General features: G+C 44.6%; 1 protein-coding gene across 4 annotated transcripts in view; it reads left to right on the forward strand.

Annotated features, from left to right (window-relative positions):
- The window catches only part of POU2F1 (POU class 2 homeobox 1), a 100,843-nt gene that overhangs the window by 46,432 nt on the left and 35,026 nt on the right, over positions 1-19,385 (forward strand). For 3 of the 4 annotated variants that reach the window (XR_012305053.1, XM_073668558.1, XM_073668559.1), the window contains exons 2-4: positions 7,099-7,161; positions 8,312-8,412; positions 9,881-9,934. Coding sequence is in view for 3 of the 4 variants with exons in the window: in XM_073668558.1 (XP_073524659.1) it covers positions 7,099-7,161; positions 8,312-8,412; positions 9,881-9,934 (218 nt within the window). In the remaining variant the exon portion in view is untranslated. The remainder of the gene's footprint in view (positions 1-7,098; positions 7,162-8,311; positions 8,413-9,880; positions 9,935-19,385) is intronic. The other variant, XM_073668560.1, reaches the window with a different exon arrangement.

Here is a 19,385-nt window from a genome sequence, read left to right on the forward strand (position 1 = left end):
ACACTCGGCTCTGCTGCATCTTTAATACGAATGCACCAAACTTTACCCCATAGAAACTTTCTTTCTCCGTCTTCGCGCTCCCTCGTCTTTGCGCTCCCTCGTCTTTGCGCTCCCTCGTCTTTGCGCTCCCTCGTCTTTGCGCTCCCTCGTCTTTGCGCTCCCTCGTCTTTGCGCTCCCTCGTCTTTGCGCTCCCTCGTCTTTGCGCTCCCTCGTCTTTGCGCTCCCTCGTCTTTGCGCTCCCTCGTCTTCGCACAATTCTCTGGTTGGGTCAAGAAAAGCCAAATCCAGTGGAAGAAGAAAATGTTCATTTAATTATTATGCTGGCACTCGAGAGATAATTTTTTTTTTTTTTTTTTTCTTCTTCTTCTTCTCCTTTTCCTTTTCTCTCCCCCCTTTCGTGCATTTTTTCTCCCCGGCTGCCGAGCTGCTTGGAATGTTTGCGCTAACCAATTAATATGCAAATGAGCTGATAAATATTTATGCCGCGATTTTAAATTATGCAGGGAGCGCTTTCAGTGTACTCTGCAAATGAATTGCTCACGGACTTCAAAGTGCTGGCTGCCGCGCTAACGAGGGAAGATTTGCATAAGGCCCTAATCAGCCGCATACTGATTAAGCTTCATTATGGAAACTGCCAGCTGCAATCTTTGTTTCTATTTTATTACAAAAAAAAAAAAAAAGGGAACTTTTTCATGCTTCAGTTGCCTTGACAATGTCAGAGCGAGCGATCGAGTGAGCGAGCGGCGGCGGAGGCTAAAACTCCACACAGCAACTCAAGTTTCCGTCTTCGCCTGGCCGCTGCTATGGTGTAGTCCAGAGTAATATCTATTACTTCCATCCCCCCTTTTTCCTTTTCTTTATCCCCCCCCCACCCACCCTGAAAATTAAGTTGGCTCTTATAGACTCATTCGGAGTATTCTTCTTCCACCTGTTGGACTCTGGGCGAAACGTGCGCTTCATCTGACGCCATGCTGGACTGCAGCGAGTATGCACTAGGTGGGTACGGTCTGAGCACTTTTAATATGGAAATAGCTGGGGGTAGGAGGGGTGCGGTGACTATGCATAAGCTAATAGCATATGTAGCAGAGCTCGTAGGGTCGCTGCCGGACCTCCCTGACTGGAGCAGGTGTTTTTTTTTTTTTTTTTTTAAGTTTATGGGATTTCTCTAACATTCTGCAAATCGATCTTGGCGCTATTGTTCTCTGTTCTCAGCCAATAAGAAATAATCCAGGCTCCTTTTTTTTATATATATAAATTGTCCCTTATCTATATAAATTATATATATTGTCCCTTTTTTAAGAGTTATCAGGGTAACTGTTTCCTCCGCTGCATCTGTGCTACACGTGCCGGACGCAGGCGGTCGCTGATATATATTTTATTTTAATTAATTTTTTTTTATTTTTCTTTTACACGTCTACGGTTGTGTGAAGCGATGCAGAGAGGGGAAGGTGGGGGTCTCGAATCTGATGAAAGTTAACTTTTTTTATTATTATTATTATTATTTTTTTTTTTTTTGAGATCCTTCCATTAGAGTGATTTTATCCAGGACTTGCAGTCCTATGTAAGAGAAGATTTGCTGATGCAGGAAAAAGAAATAGGAAGGCAAAAAAAAAAATAAAAAAAAATTGCCCATTTTTGGAAAGGAGGGCGAGATGGTTCATTGAGCTTTTGTGTAACTGTAGATTGCAAGCTCCTCGTGTTATCACCGGATGTGTCGGAGATCCCTCCCCACCCTGAGGTGGGAGTCTAGGGGGGGGCAGCATCGGGATTGGATGAGGTTTCCTTGACTGCAGATTTCCGGACACTTTCTGAAGGGTTTGGTAGATTTCAGCTATAGGGAGTAACTTCAGCTCACAGTCTCATAAATATGCCAATCCTAAGGGGTTAATTACAATTTTTTTTTTCAGATTTGTGGGACCCCGACTCACTACCCCCCCCCCCCCCCCCCCACGATCGATCCCCTGATCCCAGGGGATAACTTTCAACACACATTACTTTAATCTTAGAGAAACCGACCATATAATATGGACAGTGAGTGTCCTAACTTTCCTAAAAGAAAGATGGGGCTGAAGGGTTTTAATATGCCCAATCATTTGTTCCCAGCCGTCCGACAGCAGATTATTACCATTTCCTCATCACTCGGCAAACTGAACGTGGATCAGCCGGATACTGACAGCTGTCCGAAACATACGACCGGTATCTGTCAGATTCCCCCTTTTAAAGGGGAGGTATACCTTTAAAATATTGCCAATAATGCTCACATTTGCAGAAGCATAAAGATTTTCTTAAGGGGGATCAGCACCCACCTTAAAGGGCTCGTCTCTATCATTTCAGATGGAGGAAATATTAGATTTTTTTGATTAGCAATGTTGCATTTTACCTCTATATACTGCTCGTTGGCTAGGTTACCGGCCCCCTCTGCAGTCTTAACAGCGGTGGTCAGTCTCCTAGGCAATGAGCGCACTCCTGAAGTTTGTCGGAGGCAGGGATCTGATCAGCTTCGTTGCCCCATGTGCTGCTCCTCTGCTACTGGGGACAGTCATCAAGAGCGCACCGGCCATCCTTGCTGATGGTTTCCTTTCCAGTACAGATATCTCCCTTGCTGCACACCTTAATATACAGCTGTTTCTGGAGTCTTGCTGTACTCCATATTGTGTCTGGCAGAGCACTGGTTAATCTCTCGTCCTCTGTTTTGTGCACTAAGGAGATGGATAGTTCAGTTCAGGAGATTTTTAATGAAATGAGACCCCGGTCCAGACGACCATTTCCCCAGGTAGCTGCTCTGCAGATCTGCGCATCACCTGGTGGCTTCACACAGCGTCGTCCTGTGAACGATGAACTGTATACAAGACCCGCAGAGGATAACTCATCACTGTGCGGGTCCTGTGCACCGGACGATTACTGGGGAATAGAGCACAGGCGTGCGGCCTCCTCATAGACATCCCCTCATCATGGCGGGGTTAATACAGCGAAGGCCATAATGATGAAGACATTAAATGGTATCTCCGGAGCAGACGACGCACAAATATAACAAAGGGAATCTGTAAATTGGGCACATTGTGGAAGCGTTGCTCATATATCGCCATATTGTACTGTGTAAAATTATACCGCAGGGAAAACACTATTTACTAAAACATTCTATAATACTGCTCCTATATACAAGAATATAACTACTATAATACTGCCCCCTATGTGTAAGAATATAACTACTATAATACTGCCCCCTATGTACAAGAATATAACTACTATAATACTGTCCCCTATGTACAAGAATATAACTACTATAATACTGCCCCTATGTACAAGAATATAACTACTATAATACTGCTCCTATGTACAAGACTATAACTACTATAATACTGCTCCTATGTACAAGAATATAACTACTATAATACTGCCCCCTATGTACAAGAATATAACTACTATAATACTGCCCCCTATGTACAAGAATATAACTACTATAATACTGCTCCTATGTACAAGAATATACCTACTATAATACTGCTCCTATGTACAAGAATATAACTACTATAATACTGCTCCTATATACAAGAATATAACTACTATAATACTGCCCCCTATGTACAAGAATATAACTACTATAATACTGCCCCCTATGTTCAAGAATATAACTACTATAATACTGCCCCCTATGTACAAGAATATAACTACTATAATACTGCTCCTATGTACAAGAATATACCTACTATAATACTGCTCCTATGTACAAGAATATAACTACTATAATACTGCCCCCTATGTACAAGAATATAACTACTATAATACTGCTCCTATATACAAGAATATAACTACTATAATACTGCTCCTATGTACAAGAATATAACTACTATAATACTGCTCCTATGTACAAGAATATAACTACTATAATACTGCCCCCTATGTACAAGAATATAACTACTATAATACTGCCCCCTATGTACAAGAATATAACTACTATAATACTGCCCCCTATGTACAAGAATATAACTACTATAATACTGCCCCCTATGTACAAGAATATAACTACTATAATACTGCCCCCTATGTACAAGAATATAACTACTATAATACTGCTCCTATGTACAAGAATATAACTACTATAATACTGCCCCCTATGTACAAGAATATAACTACTATAATACTGCCCCCTATGTACAAGAATATAACTACTATAATACTGCCCCCTATGTACAAGAATATAACTACTATAATACTGCTCCTATATACAAGAATATAACTACTATAATACTGCTTCTATGTACAAGAATATAACTACTATAATACTGCCCCCTATGTACAAGAATATAACTACTATAATACTGCCCCCTATGTACAAGAATATAACTACTATAATACTGCCCCCTATGTACAAGAATATAACTACTATAATACTGCCCCCTATGTACAAGAATATAACTACTATAATACTGTCCCCTATGTACAAGAATATAACTACTATAATACTGCTCCTATGTACAAGAATATAACTACTATAATACTGCCCCCTATGTACAAGAATATAACTACTATAATACTGCTCCTATGTACAAGAATATAACTACTACTAGATGGTGGCCCGATTCTAATGCATCGGGTATTCTAGAATAGGTATACGGCCGACCGGGAGCAATCAACAGAGCTGTGTTTTAAATTTTGCGCCAAAATCGCTGATTGGTCGAGGTCGGCAACCGTGACCAATCAGCAAAGCGGTGTTTAAATTTGGCGGCAATATCGGTGATTGGTCGCGGGCGGCGGCCGCGACCAATCAGCGAACCGTGTTAGTGAGGACTGGAGAGTGTGTTTAAATTTGGCAACAAAATCGCTGATTGGTCGCGTCTGGCAGCCGCGACCAATCAGCACAGCGGCGTTTAAATTTGCCGCCCATCTCGCTGATTGGTCGCGGCCGGCCACCGCGACCAATCAGCGTCGTATTAGTGTGGGCCCGGGAGTGGCGCTGCTTGTGCGGCTCCGTATTAGCAAGGACCGTGGAGCGGCGCTGCCTGTGCGGCTCCTTCTGCTGCGAGAAGCCGGGAGATGAGCCGCTGCTCGCAGCAGAAGCATCCCGACCGGCGGCGCCACTCCCCGGTCCTCCGTTCACACTTGCTGTCGGGAGATCAGCGGGCCAAGCCGCTGATCTTCCGACGTTAGCCGCATGGAGGTCAGCGGTGCCAGTCGGGGCAGTTGTGCTGCTAGCGCCGCTCATTTCCCTGCTGCATCACCGCTGACCTCGGTCCGCCAGATGAGCCGCTAACGGCCGCCATCTTTTTTCAGAAATCCCGCGGCGCTGATTGGCCGCTGCCAGACCAATGAGCGATGCGGGATTTCCAGGACAGACAGACAGACAGACAGACAGACTGGATAAGACAATTATATAGTAGATAATACTGCCTCCTATGTACAAGAATATAACTACTATAATACTGCTCCTATGTACAAGAATATAACTACTATAATACTGCCCCCTATGTACAAGAATATAACTACTATAATACTACCCCCTATGTACAAGAATATAACTACTATAATACTGCTCCTATGTACAAGAATATAACTACTATAATACTGCCTCCTATGTACAAGAATATAACTACTATAATACTACCCCCTATGTACAAGAATATAACTACTATAATACTGCCCCCTATGTACAAGAATATAACTACTATAATACTGCCCCCTATGTACAAGAATATAACTATTATAATAATGCTCCTATGTACAAGACTATAACTACTATAATACTGCCCCTATGTACAAGAATATAACTATTATAATAATGCCCCCTATGTACAAGAATATAACTACTATAATACTGCTCCTATGTACAAGAATATAACTATTATAATACTGCCCCCTATGTACAAGAATATAACTACTATAATACTGGTCCTATGTACAAGAATATAACTACTATAATACTGCTCCTATGTGCAAGAATATAACTACTATAATACTGCTCGTCTGTACAGTGAGTACTAGGTATTCTGCTCTTGGGTTAATTCTGACTCACTGGTGATGTAGTGACGCCAATGTTCCTGATTTTTAGAGAATATACCAGGAATATTATGTATTTCTATGTAATTACAGCTTTCTCATATACTTTGTTTTCATCCTCTCTGCATACTGTAATGTAATGTGTCTCCTGCTTGAGAACCTCCTGATGAAGGATTTCTTGCACTTTACACTGCTTCAGTTGTTTCCATTCTGGATTCTTTTAGCTACTTCGTTACACTATATAAAGTTTAGGTAGCTAAGTTTCAGGCTCACTTTACAGCACTGCTGTGAACAGTTGCCTGGGTGCACACCTGCTACTTTCTGGAGTCATTTCAAGAGTTGTGTTTCTGAATACCGGAAGCCCTGCGTTACCATCCGAGCTCTTCAGTTACTATAGGAGTGTGACGAACAAGTCAGCAATATGATTTCTGATCACGAGAGGAATGACTATAACCTCGCCCCACTCTACAAATATGTCAGTATATGGACCCCCGCTATAATACAGGATCGCAGACCCTCTGTGCAGGTTTTTGTTGCATTTTGTGTGATTTTTAGATTCAAGACTTGTTGAGTTGTTTTTTTTTTTTTGCACCTCGCAGTCCGAAGCGGAGGTTGAGCATGCGCGCCACCACTCCAGTTATTGTCTATGGGATTGCTGGGGATAGCCATGTACAGCACTAGCACTGGGTTATCCTCCGCAGACCCTGAAATCTTAAAAAAAAAAAAAAAAAAAATAGTATTTATTTTTTATTGCCACCCATTTTTAGGGTTACAATGTAGGCAAACAATGGGGGCAGGTTTTTCATACTTTTTTTTTTTTTTTGTAGCCCCTTACCCTTCTCTCCCAGCCCGTCACTGCCCCCCTATGTTGTGAATTACGCTCTCCTCGTACCAGGAGAGAATCTTTGGCCGCTGTCACAATAATCTCCGCTATACAGCACACTGCATCTCCGTGCTGCACAGACTTGTTCCAGGCCCTTCCCACCACTGACTTCATTGGCTAATCTGGAGGCGTTGACTTATTTTTATTGTTCATCTGAGAACTTTTTATTGATTCTTTTCAATTAATTTAAATTAAATTTTTTTTTCTTCTTTCTCTTCAGATGCAAGAATGAACAATCCGTCAGAAAACAGTAAATCAGCAGAGAGCGGAGATGGAAACACAGGTACTGCACCATGCTGCGCTGTGCTCCTTCTCCCCGCAGGGGGCGCACTTATTCTATGGAAACATCTCCTAGATTGGGAAGGTCCATTATTCCAATTTGTGATGTGTGATCTGGAAACAGGGGGAGTAAAGATGGCGATGTTTGTCCGACTGGTGTAAAAGATAGTGCCGTCCATGTAACCGTGCGTCCAGTCAGGCCATAAGGAGTTAATAATAATCCCCAAATCTGGAAATTACCTAAAGTATTGATTTCAGTAGCCGCCAAGTAATTCTGCATGTACCAGTGATCTATGTACGGTGTCCAGCTGCCCTAATGTTCTGTCATCCAGCAGGGAGTTGAAAGTGCTCTCTATACACCCTATTAGTATTGTGCAACATTTTTGCAGTTGCTCTGTCCCTTTTTTTTTTTTTTTTTTTTTTGCCACCCACCCGCTCGCTGTCCCCTTTTTTTTGCCACCCGCTCGCTGTCCCCCTTTTTTTTTGCCACCCGCTCGCTGTCCCCCTTTTTTTTGCCACCCGCTCGCTGTCCCCTTTTTTTTTTTTTCTGCCACCCGCTCACTGTCCCCTTTTTTTTTTTTTTTTTGCCACCCGCTCACTGTCCCCTTTTTTTTTTTTTTTTCTGCCACCCGCTCACTGTCCCCTTTTTTTTTTTTCTGCCACCCGCTCACTGTCCCCTTTTTTTTTTTTTTTTTGCCACCCGCTCACTGTCCCCTTTTTTTTTTTTTGCCACCCGCTCACTGTCCCCTTTTTTTTTTTTTTGCCACCCGCTCGCTGTCCCCTTTTTTTTTTTCCACCCGCTCGCTGTCCCCTTTTTTTTTTTTGCCAGCCGCTCGCTGTCCCTTTTTTTTTTTTCCACCCACTCGCTGTCCCCCTTTTTTTTTTGCCACCCGCTCGCGGTCCCCTTTTTTTTTTTTTGCCACCCCCCTGTTTTGCACAAAAAAAATGAGGGAAACCCATGAGTGGATGATAAAAGGCCAGTAAGTCTTGTTTTGCACACCCCAGTTTTCCCTTTCTTTATTGTGCTCTTCCCACCTCTTTTTGCATGGTGACCCTCTCCTGATTTTTGCTGGTTTGCACCCTCTCACTCGCTCCCACTTTATTCCTTGTAATGCAGCAGAGCAAAGTGTAAGCTGTTTTCCCTGTATTTGCAGGCACACAAACAAATGGTCTGGACTTTCAAAAGCAACCGGTGCCTGTCGGACCGGCCATTTCATCAGCCCAAGCACAGGCCTTCCTCGGACATCTCCACCAGGTGAGCGAGCGTCTCGCGCAGGTAGTGAGTGGGATGAGCGCCCATAGCGTGTTCCCAAAACACTGAGCACCGTCCGGAGCACAACTATGGGAGCGTGGAGCTTCGTCCAGTCACAATGCATCATCTCTGCGTCTCCATGTTACATGTTGGTGTCTGTGTTTCGGTTTTCTTTTTATCTCTGCAGCCTGTCTTTGTTTTTTTTTTACATTGAAACTGTCAGCAAGCTGCTGCTGATGGATCTGTGATTTTTGCTTGCTGATGGTTTCCAGATGAGAAAAAGCACACAAGTGTAAACAAGAAGTATCTTTGCAGACTACATAGCCATTGTTTCCTGAAGTTGGAGCTGCATTTTAAAGTACAGCTCCTCTTAAAAATAAAACCTCTTGCGCAAGGGGCGGGGTACGTATTCATATATTGGACTGCCCCGGCAGCCATGAGAATAGGATATTCCTACATCTCATTTCCACCATCTTCAATCTCTGTCCTCATCGGCATCTTACAAGAGCGCAGGCAGTGTAGGGTTACGGGATGACCCGAGTTCTTCTTTAAATCTTGAGGGTTACGCTTGTGCTTTTCTCTTAAACTTCCAGTCCAGGCCGGACTCTGTCAAGGGGCACGGTGCTGCCAACAGGGTTTTGTTCCGCTTGTCACGGCAGGAGCAAGGCCTCTGCAGTAAATAGCAAAAGAGCTGAAAAGCCCCCCTCTGTAGGGGTATTTAGGACTGGATTATACTATCGGCTGCCAGAGGGGGAAGGAGATTGATTCTGTCCAGAAACTTAAAGCGGCTCAGATTAGCGGAAGCAAAAATTATGTCAATTTTTTTTCTTTTTAAATACAATGAACTGAACTTGTGGTGATGTCATCGTGTAGTTATGTCATCGTAGGATCCCTTTTCTTTCTTTCTTTTTTTTCTTTTTGGTGTCTGATAAGGGATCAAACATGGGGTCACTGCCACCCAGTCCACATCCTTAAACGGAAAGGGTTTGACAAGGGGAGATTGAACCTTCCGAGTGACAGAAATTGCAGCCTTATAAAAGCAAATATGGCCGACAGGAAGTAACTTTTTGCCTATAGACACAGAAAAGCCTTCACATTGCCTACTGGATACCGCACTGCATGATGGGTGAAACCCACCCAATGATAGAATATACAGAATAATATTGGCTCGTTACTATTGAATCCCTGATCTTCCTTTCTTCTCCTCAAATTAACCATTTTATAAATGGCACCACTCCTACAGGTTGTGTCTGGTACTGCAGCTCCACTCAAATCTAGTAAATGGGATTGAATTGCAATTCCAGACACTGCCTGTAGAATATGGGGGGCGCTATGGTGTGTTGTTGTGTTTGTTTTTTTATTATCATTTTACGGGGTGTAGTACGGTCTATAGTCACATTATAATACCCTATTAGCTGTACGTTTAACTCCATGCGAGCCAAGCGTTGACTGTGTTTGCGCTGTATTCTAGGTCCAACTCGCTGGCACGAGTTTACAGGCCGCTGCACAGTCCTTAAATGTACAGGTAAGAATCGTAATGACGCTCGCTCGGCCTCCTCCATCTTTGCTGGAGCTCCAGTGCTGAAATCCATGCACATATTACCGAACCCTCCGCCTTCATCTTGTACCAGTGGTTTCAGCCCCCAGCACATTGGTGCTGATTGTAGAATGTCAGGGATGTGCCAGAGGGGGCTTTTTTTGTGTGGGAAGGGGGTGTTAATTTTTATTCATTTTGTTTTTTGTTTTTTTTGAGTAGTTTTTGCATTCTCATTCGCTGCCGTTGTGCATGTGCAAATCTGTTGAGAATCATCCTGGTAAATGCAAACCAGAGGCCCCATGCAACAGTCTGGTGACCCTGACTACGGGGGCAAGGGGTGGCTATAATTCACCTATGGTATCCCCATACAGCAACTGTGTGCATCTCCTGGTGCAAGGTTCATCTTTCCTCTGGAGTCTATACCGCAGAGGCAGATCATGAAGCTGCTTCAGGGGTCCTTGGAGAGAGAGAGAAGTCCCTATGCTCGTTCATCAGCTTGCCACCAGGAGTTCAAGCAGTTTACTTGAAGATCTAAATTCCTTCTAATAATCACCACGCTCCCCTGATTCTGAGTCTCTTTTCCGTTTTGTGCTACGTCGCTCCTTTGCAGAGATATTCACATTTGTTTCTTCTGGAGCACAGTATGTGAAATTTCTGCTTGTAGTGCAACTGGGCTTTTTTTCAGAGTCTTCTCTGGGGGAGGGGGTTGTGCTTTTTAAGATGCTGCCAATCACAGCACAGCAGCTGATCTATCAGTGTTAGAGGCTGCTGGTCTCTGATTGGCAGCATCTTGGAGGGAGGAGTCAAAGTGCACGCCCCCAGAGAAATCTCTGCTTATAGTACAACTGTTCGTTTCTTCATACTGCGCTCCAGAAGAAACAAATGTGAATATCTCTGCAATGGAGCGACACAGAGCAAAACGGAAAAGAGCATCAGAATCAGGGGGAGCTCGGGGATTATTGCAAGGTAATTTAATTTTTTTTCACTGATCTTATTTTAAAGGGTTATTCCCTATCCATCCTTACTGATTTCTGGGTAACCGACCGCGTGACCCCCACTAATCCCACAATTGGGGCACTGAAATAAAGTAGTAGTCACACAGGACTACCTGACTGCCTGAGGTGGCGGAGTACAGCGCTACATTTCTTACAGTCCCGTAGACCGTATTTATATACTCTGCCATCTCTGCATTTTTACGGGGCATTTCTGAGTCCTGTTTTCGGCATCGGTCGGGTCGCAGCCGTTGGACCCCCAACAATCAACACGTTATCATCTTATTGGAAGGTGATAAGTTGAGACAATTCCTTCGGAGGTCATGGAATAAGAAACTATCGCAAGAACTTTTTTTTTTTTTTTTTTTTTTACCCCGGCTGCCCATTTTCATATTTGCCATAGCGCCGCTCACTGCAGTCGGACGTCTCGCTAACAAGCACGGCGCTGCCGACCATAAAATGCTGAAGCCAAGTCCTGCCTTCTAGTGCGGCCTCACCCTCTATACCGCCCCTTTAAGGGGCACTCTTCCTCGATCCAGTGATATTTCCCTTATTTTTGCATATTTTGCCATCCAGGCCCCGCTCTTGGTAGCCATACCAGTATCCACCCAGTGTCGGGTATGCCAATGCTGCAGGAATATCCTTCGCCTCGCTTTCCGTTTTCTTTAGTGAGCTACCATCTTCAAACATTGGCGAGTGTGTGTGTGTGTGGGGGGGGCTGCATACCAAGACCCCTGACAACCCCTCTTCTGGTTTTAGCACTGATCCAAGTGTTTCCTCACCAACCAGAGACCCCCAGCCCTCCCCCTGAGCTGTTCTCCCATCCGTCGCCACTTAAGCAAACAGGCGTCAATGCCGTTGCTGCACCGAAACACCGAGCTCTCTGCGGGAGGTGAATGGAGTCCCTGCGATAAGTCGTCGGGAGAGATCGCCCATCATTTCGCGTAGGACGCGGCCGGTACTTCTCTTACCTATTTGCTAGCGAGGCCTTTCACAAACGACAATGGATCCTGATCACCCCCCCCCCCCCTGACGGCGCTCAGAGGAAGGTAGAGCCGGGGATGCGGAGGGGGCAGAGTGGTTACTATGCAGCTACACTGACCTTCCATTTCCAGTGAAAGAAGCTTGAAAATTGTCTGTCGTTGCCATGGTAGAACTTTTTTTTTTTGTCATTCTCTCCCCCCCCCCCCCCCCAACGTCAAGAGGGATGTTGGCAAACAGGCAGCATCTCCGGAGCGCAATGTTTACCGTCCTGTACTGTAATTATCTCCGAATGACTGGCAGAATTAATCAGAGCTTTATGTTAATTAGCAGACTCTGCAGTCCCTGAAACAGGTGGCGGAAAATATGCAAATTAATGCAGGATTCAAATGCTCGGCCTAATTACCATAAAACGCACGCACCCGCTCCTCTCTCAGCCCCCCCCCCCACCATCATCTATCCTCATGACTACAGATTTTCACTCGGACCTGTGACTACTCCCAATCGCACCGTCTATCCATGTGCAACTATGCAATAACACTGCAGTCTGTTTCCTGTTATCAGCCGGAGTATAAACGCCGAGGGTAATGTTCATTTACACGATTATCCAGCAGGACATGACAAAGAATAAAAACACTTCCCATATAGGACACTTCAACTCATGCCGTAATTATTCTCAAGTAAAATCAGAGGCAATTTATAAAGAAAATCAAATCAGCTACTATAATACTGCCCCCTATGTACAAGAATATAACTGCTATAATACTGCCCCCTATGTACAAGAATATAACTGCTATAATACTGCCTCTATATACAAGAATATAACTACTATAATACTGCCCCCTATGTACAAGAATATAACTGCTATAATACTGCCTCTATGTACAAGAATATAACGACTATAATACTGCCCCTATGTACAAGAATATAACTACTATAATACTGCCCCCTATGTACAAGAATATAACTACTATAATACTGTCCCCCATGTACAAGAATATAACTACTATAATACTGCTCCTATGTACAAGAATATAACTACTATAATACTGCTCCTATGTACAAGAATATAACTACTATAATACTGCTCCTATGTACAAGAATATAACTACTATAATACTGCCCCCTATGTACAAGAATATAACTGCTATAATACTGCCCCCTATGTACAAGAATATAACTGCTATAATACTGCTCCTATGTACAAGAATATAACTACTATAATACTGCCCCTATGTACAGGAATATAACTACTATAATACTGCCCCTATGTACAAGAATATAACTACTATAATACTGCTCCCTATGTACAAGAATATAACTACTATAATACTGCCCCCTATGTACAAGAATATAACTGCTATAATACTGCCCCCTATGTACAAGAATATAACTGCTATAATACTGCTCCTATGTACAAAAATATTACTACTATAATACTGCCCCTATGTACAGGAATATAACTACTATAATACTGCCCCTATGTACAAGAATATAACTACTATAATCCTGCTCCTATGTACAGGAATATAACTACTATAATACTGCCCCCTATCTGCAAGAATATAACTGCTATAATACTGCTCCCTATGTACAAGAATATAACTACTATAATACTGCCCCTATGTACAAGAATATAACTACTATAATACTGCTTCCTATGTACAAGAATATAACTACTATAATACTGCCCCCTATGTACAAGAATATAACTACTATAATACTGCCCCCAGTACTGTAGATATTCCATATAATTGTGGTCCAGTTCCGTTTTGTGCTTTGTTCGGTACCGGTCCCCTCACTCGTCCCTTCTCTCTGCAGATTAGATGCACGATCATGGTGAGCAGACGAGATACTGCAGAACGTCTATACCTTTCCCAGTCTCAATAACTCACATTATGACACATAAATGGAAGTTTTGCAGGCTGAACGCTCCCTGGAGGAACACATTCATGAGTGTTTAATGCTTTTCTCCTGGCCGACAAATCAATTTTATCTCCTATTTTTGCTGCATATTCTTTGTGACTGCAAGAAATGTCTTCATTAGGCAAAATTACGCGACGCGTTTGAGGGGCCTTAGTCTCCAAGGATGAGGCTACACTTCTCGTCCTCGCAGACACTGATGATCTCTGTAGCCGCTCTGTATATTCGCTCCACTGCAGAGTATTTATATCCACATCCGCTGAGGTGGTCATGACTAGTCCGACTACCTTGTATCACCTTTTGGCACAAAATACTGGTGCAGTGGTTTCATAGTTAGGTTGGGGGATGTGAGAGGACTATAGCGGTAATTTTTAGCTTTTTAAAGCAAAATTGCCATCTTTACTAAATTGTACCCCTGAAGAGTCAGGTTTTCGATGCAAGTTTTGTTTTTTTTTTTTTTGCATTAAGTCACTACCTCGTTGTGTCTTTGCACCGTCACTGCCTCTAAATCTGGGTTTTGGGGTATAGCATCAAGTCATATAATACCTATGGAGCGCTGCGTTGTGGGTGGTTTGCTCGGCATCAGGAGACTTGCCAATGTCTCCCAGAGTCAAGGATTTCTCCACCTTTTTTTTTTTTTTTTCTTTAATGTTTTGGGGTGGTTCCTGTGTCATGCCTCGCCCTCTCATCCAACGTCTGTTGAAGATCGATGGGGGTCTCTGGCTTGCGATAAATGTATTGGTGACCCTCCGCTTAGAAAAGGTAGCAGACGTTTACATATTCTCAAATGTTTGCTACATACAGTACAGACCAAAAGTTTGGACACGCCTTCTCATTTAAAGATTTTTCTGTATTTTCATGACTATGAAAATTGTACATTCACACTGAAGGCATCAAAACTATGAATTAACACATGTGGAATTATATACTTAACAAAAAAGTGTGAAACAACTGAAAATATGTCTTATATTCTAGGTTCTTCAAAGTAGCCACCTTTTGCTTTGATGACTGCTTTGCACACTCTTGGCATTCTCTTGATGAGCTTCAAGAGGTAGTCACCGGAAATGGTTTTCACTTCACAGGTGTGCCCTGTCAGGTTTAATAAGTGGGATTTCTTGCCTTATAAATGGGGTTGGGACCATCAGTTGTGTTGTGCAGAAGTCAGGTGGATACACAGCTAATAGTCCTACTGAATAGACTGTTAGCTGCTTTTTTCTTGCCATAATGCAAATTCTAAGTAAAGAAAAACGAGTGGCCATCATTACTTTAAAAAATGAAGGTCAGTCACTGCGAAAAATTGTCAAAACTTTGAAAGTGTCCCCAAGTGCAGTTGCAAAAACCATCAAGCGCTACAAATAAACTGGCTCACATGAGGACCGCCCCAGGAAAGGAAGACCAAGAGTCACCTCTGCTTCTGAGGATAAGTTTATCCGAGTCACCAGCCTCAGAAATCGCAGGTTAACAGCAGCTCAGATTAGAGACCAGGTCAATGCCACACAGAGTTCTAGCAGCAGACACATCTTTACAACAACTGTTCAGAGGAGACTTTGTGCAGCTGGCCTTCATGGTAAAATAGCTGCTAGGAAACCACTGCTAAGGGCAGGCAACAAGCAGAAGAGACTTGTTTGGGCTAAAGCAGTGGTCCCCAACCTTTTTTGCACCAGGGACCGGCTTGAAGCAAGATCATTTTTCCATGGCCCAGCAAGGAGGGGGTGGGGTGGGCGGGGCTTTGGTCATATGGGGGCGGGGTAATGGAGGGATTTGGAGTTTAGTGCATACTTATCATATAGTGTAGACCAGGAGCCCCACATAATGTGCTGTGCCAGGAGCCGCATCACTGAGGCCCCATCACACCCTGCAGCAGGACAGGGCAGCTGTCCTGACAGCTGCTGTTCAGCTGCAATTACTTCATCCCAGGGGCGGACACAGACTGTAGTGGGCCCCTGTGCAAGAAATTTTTGGGGCCCCCCCCCCGCCTTTCATAAGGCAACAAAGTTATGTAAACTTAACCCCCCCCCATGTGCATCTCTCTCCCCCCCATGTGCATCTCTCTCCCCCCCATGTGCATCTCTCATCCCCCCCCGTGCATCTCTCATCCCCCTCGTGCATCTCTCACCCCCCCCCGTGCATCTCTCACCCCCACCCCGTGCATCTCTCACCCCCACCCCGTGCATCTCTCACCCCCACCCCGTGCATCTCTCATCCCCCCCCGTGCATCTCTCATCCCCCCCCGTGCATCTCTCATCCCCCCCCCCCGTGCATCTCTCATCCCCCCCCCCCGTGCATCTCTCATCCCCCCCCCCCCGTCCATCTCTCATCCCCCCCCCGTGCATCTCTCATCTCTCCCCCCCCCCCCCTCCCCATGTGGATCTCTCATCTCTCCCCTCCCCCCCTCCCCATGTGGATCTCTCATCTCTCCCCTCCCCCCCTCCCCATGTGCATCTCTCATCTCTCCCCTCCCCCATGTGCATCTCCCATTCCCCCCACTCCTAGTTAATTGTATTTAAAAAAAAAAATAAAACTTGTTATACTTACCCCCATGCGATCCCTGCAGAATCCTGGCGCTCGTCCAAATCACTGACACCAGGTTCTCCTGCCTTCCGGTCATGTGGCGGCGCCGTCACATGACCGGAAGTCAGAGGAATTATGAGATGTCCTGGACCCGGCGCTTTGCATGGGGCCGGGGGCCCCATGAGGAGAGAGACGCACAAGAGGGGGGCTCCGAGGGGGCTCCTACCGGCCGGGCCCCATGCTGAAGTCAGGGCAGTCATGCTGAAGGCTGGAGGGGCCCCCTCTCCCTCGGGGCCCCCGTTCAATGAACCAGCTGCACGGGCGGTAGTTCCGCCCCTGCTTCATCCTGCTTCAGGACCTGTGGTGACATCACAGTTATGTACCTTGATGTCATCACAGGTCCTCTACAGGTCTACCCTGCGGGAGTCTAGAACAGCGGGCAGCATCCACCCCACACAGTGTGCTCTGAGCCACCGCAGACCAGAGCACACTGTCAAAGTTTAGTGATTGTCTGTCGCGGTGCCGCGGACCGGCTGAAAAACCCCAACGGCCCGGTCCTGGTCCGCGGACCGGCGGTTGGGGACCTCTGGGCTAAAGAACACAAGGAATGGACATTAGACCAGTGGAAATCTGTGCTTTGGTCTGATGAGTCCAAATTTGAGATCTTTGGTTCCAACCACCGTGTCTTTGTGCGACGCAGAAAAGGTGAACGGATGGACTCTACATGCCTGGTTCCCACCGTGAAGCATGGAGGAGGAGGTGTGATGGTGTGGGGGGGCTTTGCTGGTGACACTGTTGGGGATTTATTCAAAATTGAAGGCATACTGAACCAGCATGGCTACCACAGCATCTTGCAGCGGCATGCTATTCCATCCGTTTGCGTTTAGTTGGACCATCATTTATTTTTCAACAGGGCAATGAGCCCAAACACACCTCCAGGCTGTGTAAGGGCTATTTGACCAAGAGGGAGAGTGATGGGGGGCTACGCCAGATGACCTGGCCTCCACAGTCACCAGACCTGAACCCAATCGAGATGGTTTGGGGTGAGCTGGACCGCAGAGTGAAGGCAAAAGGGCCAACAAGTGCTAAGCATCTCTGGGAACTCCTTCAAGATTGTTGGAAGACCATTTCCGGTGACTACCTCTTGAAGCTCATCAAGAGAATGCCAAGAGTGTGCAAAGCAGTCATCAAAGCAAAAGGTGGCTACTTTGAAGAACCTAGAATATAAGACATATTTTCAGTTGTTTCACACTTTTTTGTTAAGTATATAATTCCACATGTGTGTCTACAACTCTTATGCAGACCTATGTGTCTCCATGGTTACAGACTACAAATAACTCCTGTGTAGTCAGATCCTGCAGTCTTGTGTTTAAGTATTTTTTTTGCCTTTACTGTCTGTAAGTAGTCATGAAAAGTGGATTAACAGACAGAAGTGTGGATGCAGAATCGGACTTAAAGGGGACTTTTCATTGGATCTTCTTCATTTTAATCTGCCTCCTCCTCCAATTTCCACAGCTTTTCTGATTCTGGAACAGTTTTTCTTTCTCTTTTGTGCCCCTCCGTTCCAAAGTTATGCTCTCCAGAAATTAAAGGTGCAAATTTTCCCTTCAACCTACCTGGGCGTACATTATAGAACTTCGTTGTGGGTGTGGCCGTGTGCTGATTGGTCAGCTGCAGAGGAGAAAAAGAAAACTCCCACAGGGAAGTCCTCTAATACATGCTCAGTTCTTTGAAGGGAAATTTGCCGTCTTTATTTCTGGGGGGCATAACTTTTGAATGGTGGGGCACAGAATAAAAAGAAAAACTGTTCCAGAATCAGCGGAGAAGTGGAAATTGGAGAAGGTACTCTATTTAGATTAGAAAATCTGGTGACGGGTCCCCTTTAAAAGCATTTGTTTGTAGTCTGGAACCATGGAGATGCATAGAATCTGTGTACACAAAAATGATAGTGGCTATTTGCCAAGATGCTTCCTTTTCCTTTTCTTTTCTATATTGTCTGTAGGAGGAGCAGAAGGGGAGTGGAGTAACGTATGTTTGCCGTGCTACTTGTAGAATTTGTAGTCTGTAACCATGCAGACACACATGTTTGCATAGGAGCTGTAGATCTAAAATCAGTAGAATTTTCCAACCAAGACTATATACAAAATAGAAAAAAAATGCTATTTTTTGATGGCATAAAAGGCAGAACATGGGTGCATAAGTATACATGCCCTTGAGGAAAACCTAAAGCTATTGGCAGCGTGCATTATACTGGAGTTAGACGCTGTAAATATAGTAAAGCTGTGCGGTTTGCGTAGTGTAGATGTGAAGATGTCGTCGTCTCCTTGTGATATGATTGCAGCAGGGATTTCCATTAGTATTAAGTGGCCGTGTCACTGAGCAGATGGCTACTTATGCAGCCGGCAGATACAAATATGGTGTTGCCCGTGCGTTCACCGCCGGGCCGTGTCACACTAACAGCCTTACCGTGCCTCATTCAATTAGCCGCACAATGCTAATCTGGAAGTGTTGCGTAACAATTAGCCGCACAATGCTAATCTGGAAGTGTGATGGAACGATGATTTGTTTCAGCGGATCATGTAAATCCTGACGACTGCAGAGCACTGACACAGCACAGGCTGCTGCTCTGGCGGGGACCTGTAATCCGCTGTCTGCTTCTGATACATGTAACCAGCAATGGAGGATCCCCGGGGAGCCACAATCTATAAGGAAACACACTGCAACAATGTCAAATATTTTGTGTTCCTTTTACTATCTCTGTTTGCTGTTGGTGAATAGAAGCCTTGCTGCTTTGATACAGAGGCTAAAAACTCGTCCTGAACACATCCGACTAACTCTGTTGCGGCACCACAACTCCCAGCATGACCCCTGTCACAGAACGTCGGGAGTTAGGCTATGTGCGCACGTTCCGTATTTGATTGCAGAAATTTCTGCAAGGTTTCTGCATCTCTTGGCAGCAAAAACGTGCGTTTTTTTGGGTGTTTTTTAATGCGTTTTTGTGCTAAATAATATATTTGAAAAAAGAAACGTGG

This window comes from Phyllobates terribilis, unplaced genomic scaffold (assembly GCF_046119375.1).
Source record: "Phyllobates terribilis strain yellow unplaced genomic scaffold, ASM4611937v1 Scaffold_2__4_contigs__length_985480577, whole genome shotgun sequence".
NCBI classification, from domain to species: Eukaryota; Metazoa; Chordata; class Amphibia; order Anura; family Dendrobatidae; genus Phyllobates; species Phyllobates terribilis.